The 6,578-nt window shown below is 47.0% G+C and overlaps 1 protein-coding gene across 1 annotated transcript in view; it reads right to left on the reverse strand.

Moving 5' to 3' along the window:
• Positions 1 to 1,565: 1,565 nt before the first annotated feature.
• Positions 1,566 to 6,578, reverse strand: part of MTA1 (metastasis associated 1) — a 146,419-nt gene continuing 141,406 nt past the window's right edge. Inside the window, exon 21 of the mRNA XM_015414367.1 lies at positions 1,566 to 2,160. Within this exon, the coding sequence (XP_015269853.1) occupies positions 2,022 to 2,160 (139 nt within the window). The 3' untranslated portion in view covers positions 1,566 to 2,021. The remainder of the gene's footprint in view (positions 2,161 to 6,578) is intronic.

Genomic DNA, 6,578 nt, shown 5'->3' on the forward strand with positions numbered 1-6,578 from the left:
TCAAAATTGCAAAGGTGCCCACAGGCTCAAAGCCTGGGGACTCAAGGCAATCCAGACACAATGGAGAGGTAAACTGAATACACTGTAAACAAAATGACTGAAACTTCCATAATATGAAAAAAATGGAAGCAGCAGAAGAATAAAACTAAACTGAACCTACTACATTCTGTCTTAGCCTCCCTCAAATACCATCCTTAGACGCTGCCTGGTATTAGATGTTTTGAGGCACAGAAGTTTCTACGTATGGCAGGAATGTCCAGCTTCACCAAAGTGGAGATATTATTGAAATACAGGTGTGTTGGTTGAAGGCCAAAAGAGGGACACTGTCTTCCCTCAAAGAAGAAAAAGAAGAAGCGAAGAGATTGGGTTTACACCCCACCCTTCCCTACCCAAAGGAGTCTCAGAGCAGCTTACAAACTCCTTTCCCTTCCCCTCCCCACAACAGACACCCTGTGAGGTAGGTGGGGCTGAGAGAGCTCTGACAGAAACTGCTCTTTTTCAAGAACAGCTGTGCCAGAACAAAGAGGAGATCTGAGTGCTAATGAATTGGCTGGAGCACTTCTAAAACATTCTGGAGTTGCTTTTTGTGCTGGTGCAGGACCCATTTATGGGACCGCACAGAGATTACAAAGAAGATGGATCAGCTGGGAGTCGGATCTTGATGCCTCCCCCCCAGTGTCGCTGGGTACAAACCAAAATTTCCCTACCAGGAGATCAAACGCTGACTCTCAGCTGAGGGCTATAATGACTCCGAGGTGACTCCCAGCTGATGGCTGTGAATATAAATGAACAAATAGCTGAACAGCCCATCAATTAATTGGCTGTCTGATTACCACTGGTGACCAGGAAGTGAGCTGAACTGTCAGGCGTTTGAGCGTTCCTACCATGCCTAAAACTATGGAGCAGTTCCTACAGCACCACAATGCCCTGGACACATGACGCTATCAAGGTCAATATCATCTAGTCCGACCAGCGGTGGATCTCCAAGGTTTTGGGTAGAGATCACAATTCGATCCTTTTAAGGGCCTCAGGGAGAGATCGCAACTTGCTCCTTTTAACCGGCGATCCTTTTAAGGGCCTCAGGGAGAGATTGCAACTTGCTCCTTTTAACCGGGAGATGGTATACAAAGCATGACTTCATGTCAAGGATTAAACCTGGGACCTTCTGTATACAAAGCATGACTACTGAACCATGCCACACTGCAGTGGAGGCTTGCTGGATGACAGCAATCCAACATGCCAATTTCCCATGGGAATAATCCAGAATAGAACAGCCCAGTTTGAAAAGCCTGGCCGCCAATGCCAGCGCAGTGATCACCTTGCCCACGTGGTCCAGGATCCATGGTACTGATGGAATTGGCTGAAGTATCAAAACCCCTCCAAAGGACCTGTAGCATAAAGCACATTGAACTTGTTACTGGTTTCTAGACCTTCTATTTCCAAATATAACAGATACACATTGGCATTTTATCTACAAAGAAATTATAAATGGAGTTTTAAAATGGTACTGTCAAAATTAAAAAAAAATTTACAACAGTCTCATAAAACATCTTGGCAATGAAAATTTGGTCACAAAACAAAGTCATCTGGTTATTTCCTTTGTCGAAAGATAAAACAGAATATGGTAAGATTACTATCCCCCATTCTCTCCTCAATAAATTAAATTTACTTTTCTTCCTACTTGTTTACAAAAGGAACAGAATAAACTACAAGGAAAGGGGGGGATCTGTTACCAAGAGATTTGTTAAAAAGGAGTGAGCACATTCATGTGCCGTCTGTGGTTGTCAAGACTCAGAGAGGGGCTGGCTTCCTTTTCAGACTCTTAACAGTACAATCCTAAACAGAGTTACAACCTTCCTAGATTCATTGAATTCAATGGGCTTAGAGGCGTCTGTCTGGACTGTGCTGTAAAAGATATATACGTCAGTTCTCTCTGTCAGCAGTAGATTCAGCTGTGAAGTCACAAAATGGCATGTGGAGTTTGAGGAAAGCTCTCCAGTGTTTTAAAGACCTCTCCCATTTTAATCCTCAATAATTATTGGTTCGTCATTCACTGGCTGTGGCAGATGCACGCTCTGTAGAGGCTGGAGGATGATGGGCTTATAAGGGCTTCTTGCAGCTCTCTTAGTTTCATAGGAGGAAAGCAGCTTGCGAATTTTCCTAAAGCAGGGAATGAAAAGGGAAAAAAGCCTATCAGTGAATGGCTATTTCCCCCGCGTTTCTTCTCTTATTTCAGTTGTGGTGATAAACAACCTTTGTTTTGCAACTGCAGATAATCAACAGAAATAAGCAATTTCATACATTTATTCATCACATTTATGTATATACGTAAAGCTCCCAGATGCCCCCCCCCCCATCCAGGCATTGACCAAGACTGCTGCATCAAATACACTTCTGGAAACAGCCTATTGCAGGAAGAACAACCCAGGAACCCAACAATTTCAGGAAGTCAAAGTCTACCTTAAGGGATCACTTGAATGGGCGATGGGAAAGAAGTTTTACATTTCATTTATTAAGACATATAACCTGTCCTATGCACAAGGACTCCGGACAAATTGGGTATAAAACTCTCTTTTTCTGTGAACTCGTATGTACTCTCATGTCCAAAAATATATTGCTAAAACAAGCCTTTCCTTATTGCTTTGCTAAACTTGGCCTGATCCTAACAAGTAGGAAATACTTAGCTGACATCGTGAAAACAGTGGAACCTAGGGGGCAGGGTGGTCACGTTAATGCTGGAGTTCTTGGTCTTATGGAAAACTACAGAGGTGAGTTTAGAAAAACAAGTGCCTTGAATTGCAGGAAAGCTGGTTCTCATAAATGTAGAGAAATGCTGGACAGAATTCTATTACTAGATATTCAGAGAAAGTAGTCCAAGATGGGTGCCAGTTCATAAAAGAGGAGTTCCTTATAGGGTCCCAGCCTCCAGGTGGGGCCTGGAGATCTCCCGCTTTCACAACGGATCTCCAGCTGACAGAGATCAGCACCCCTGGAGAAAACGGCTGCCTTGAAGGGTGGACGCTGTGGCACTGTACCATGCTGAGGCCCCTCCCCTCCCCAAACCCCGCCCTCTCCCGGATCCACCTCCAAAGTCTCCAGGTATTTTCCAACCCAGACCTGGCAAGCCTAGTTCCTTAAGGCATAATACCAAACCAAGTCAATTAAAAAGAAACGAGACATTTAAAATGCCAATGCAGCTGCATAAAAAGTGTAATGATAAATAGATAAATAAATAAATAAATGAAGGCATAGTGATGAGCTGATCATCAAAAATGACAAGTATAGAAAATGGCTCGGATCACTAGACGTGTCCCCAACTTACGTAAAGCTCCCAGATGCCCCCCCCCCCATCCAGGCATTGACCATGCTAGGCCTGCCTCAGTTCAGCAAGACCGCTGCATCAAATACACTTCTGGAAACAGCCTATATTGCAGGAAGAGCTTTACGTATAGCCCCAACTTACAGGGGCAGTGTTAGGAAAGTTCAAAATAAACTGAGGATGGCAAAGGATGCTCAAACAACCAAAAATGGCTCTGTTCAATGGAAGAAGGAGGAAATTATAGGTGCAATCCTCACTGATAGGATGGTGATGAAATTTCTCAACACCTCTTCTTCCTCCACCTTCTCCCCAAAGGTGAGCAACCTAGCAAAAGTGGCATGAATGGTGATGGTGAGTATTTATGTTGAAGACTGATCAGCAGTTGGTCTCGGAATCCCTGGGTACCTTATATCAGTCTTCTGAGCTGGATGAACCTAGAGTACGAAAGCAACTTGCTGGCAGGGCTTTTTTCCCTGGGGGAATGCGCTGGAACCGACAGCATTCTTTTAAAAATGTTTAAAAGTTCGTGAGTTTTCAGTATACAGACTGAAAACTTCATTTCCCTCTTGAGAGTTCCCTCTTTAAAAAAAACCCAAAGAAAAGAAAAGAAAAGCCCTGCTTGCTGGTATACTCTTAGAACTTCTATTGTTATTGGAAAAAATCCTGCAGAGCAAGTGAGATGTTTAATGTTTTGATTCTATATATTCTGTGTGCTTACTGACACGTTGTGGCCCACCATGAGCCCGCTTGCGGGGAGGACGGGATATAAATAAAATAAATCAGAGGTCATTTCGGGGGGGGGGATCGCGGAGGATCACAGTTCCCCTGGGTGAGGTACGGGGGGCGGGGCACATGACGAAGCCCCGCCCCCTGCTTCCGGCCGCCCCGCTTCCGGCCCTCATTTAGCCAGGAGGAGGCAGGAGAAGAGGGAGGGTAAGTTGCTTCCTCACTGCCTCTCCCCATCCCTGCCTGCCTGGGGCCAGGGAGGGCCTTCGTGGGGCTTCCTTGCACTCCCGCCGGCCTTGCAGGTCCACCGCCGGGCCCCTCATGGGGCTCGGCAGTGGAGCTGCAAGGCCGGTGGTGGCGGCCGGGACCGTTGGGGGCGGGGTGTGTGGCCTTATGACACACTTCCGGTGATGTCAGGGGGTGTGGCCTTATGACACACTTCCGGTGATGTCAGGGGGTGTGGCATATGCTAATGATTTATGCTAATGAGTTCCCCTAGCTCTTTTTCTATGAAACAACCCCTGAAATTATAAAGTGTTCAATCTGTAAACGTCTTGAAAACAATGAAGTGATTACCACAAGGCCAACACATATTTGTCAAGAATAAATCCTGCCAGACTGATCTTACCACGGTTTTATTTATTTATTTACAAAAATTTATACCCCTCTTTTCTGCCTTCATCAGGGTCACCCAAGGCAGCTCACAAGTAGGGTTACCATGTTTTGAAAAGCAAAAAAGAGGACATATTTCCCAAAGGACTTCTTCAGACAACTGATCAGTCACCAGGAGTCATTTCATAGAAAAAGAGGTGCAGGAGCTCATTAGCATAACTCATTAGCATAACTTATTTGCATATGCCCCCCCCCCTGACATCACCAGAAGTGTGTCCGAAGGCAACACCCACCACTCAGGCTCCACTGGACTGTTTTGGATTACTGCTAGCTATTGGGGGGGGGGAACGTGCAGATCTGTCCTCACAGAGGAGGGAAAGCTTATACCTGAATAAAACTTGGTCTTAAAGGTGCCACTGGACTGTTTTGGACCAGGGGGCCGGGGGGAACTCTGCAACTTACCTGGCTGCTTCTTGCTCTGACTGAGGGCTCCTGGGAGCAGGGGGTGGGGCTTGTTGAATGTGCCTGCCCCCTGGGCTCTTTACTGCCAAAGCTCCGCTCCTGTGCACTTCTGCAGGAAATGACCCCTGCTGATCACTATGACAAATCTCATACTCCTACTATTTAAGCTGAAGTTTGCCTTCACTGGAGGACTATTGAGCAAAAAAGGCTTAGCCTCCCAACCCAAAAAGGGACATTTTCATCAGATTTTTAAAAAAGAGCCCAAAAGAGGAGATGTCCTCTAAAAAGAGGACATCTGCCAGCCCTACTCACAGTAGGGCTGCCAAGTGGGGGTGGGAGGCGGGTAAACCCCCGCTTTGGAGGCCCGATTTCCGCGCACGCACACACATCGCCGGAGAGCTCCCAGAGCCCGGCGAGGCTCCCCCGCTGCCAAGGTAATTAGACTTGGCAACCCTAACTCACAGGGGAATAAAAGCCAACTGAAAGAACAAAACAAAACCAAGCAAGACCATAAAATGAAGTCAATAAAAACCAGTCATACCAATAAAAATAAATCAATACAACAAGCCAAGCCAATATACAAATTATGCATTGTGTGAAGAAATACAGTCCTGAATCAACTGCCCATTAGTTTTGCTGGATGATCTGGAAAGTTCCCTCTGTCAACTTTTTTCACGCCACACACATATATATGCAGTAGCCATGCCTATCCCACCCCCAGCACAGATTTAAAAAGAAAATTCATGCAAAATGGACCACCCAGGTCTAAGTTGCGTATCTTTTCTTTAAAAATCTGACATGTTTTTAAAAAGGCTTGAAACAAGCACTAAAAAGGGAGGAGCCCTCTGCCAAAAAATCCCACAAACCACTGTTCAGAACAATATCTGATTTAATAAAGGAGTTTGGATGGCATATAGGGGTTATCCTGATAAGCCCAAATGGTGCATAAAACATAGGGATGCCAGCCTTCAGGGGTAGGGCTGCCAAGTCGCCCCAGGGGGCGGGGAACTTTGGAGGCCCGATTTCCGCTGCCGCGGAATCGGGCCCCGGGGGGAACCCCATCCCCGGCCTGCACGTCACTAGGAAGTGACGTTATGACGCCGGGCGCGCTGGGGGCGGGGCCATGACCATCCAAGGGGAAACTATGGTTTCCCCTTGGATGGTTGTGGCCCCGCCCCCAGCGTGCCCGGCGTCATAACGTCACTTCCTAGTGACGTGCATGCGGCGTGCGCGCGCCCCGGGAGCCGCACGGGAGTCCCCCGTGGAGGAGGTGAGTACCACTTGGAAACCCTATCCAGGGGGGACCTGGAGACCCCGTGAAATTACAGCTTATCTCCAGACTACAGAGATCAGTTCTCGCGCGCGCGCCGCCGGAGCGTCACCGGAAGTGACGTCACACGCTGGGCGGGGCCACGCCATTTGAGGGGAAAACAAAGAGTTTTCCCCTCAAATGGCGTGG

Source organism: Gekko japonicus, unplaced genomic scaffold (genome assembly GCF_001447785.1).
Source record: "Gekko japonicus isolate JY-2015 unplaced genomic scaffold, Gekko_japonicus_V1.1 scaffold1406, whole genome shotgun sequence".
Lineage (NCBI taxonomy): Eukaryota > Metazoa > Chordata > Lepidosauria > Squamata > Gekkonidae > Gekko > Gekko japonicus.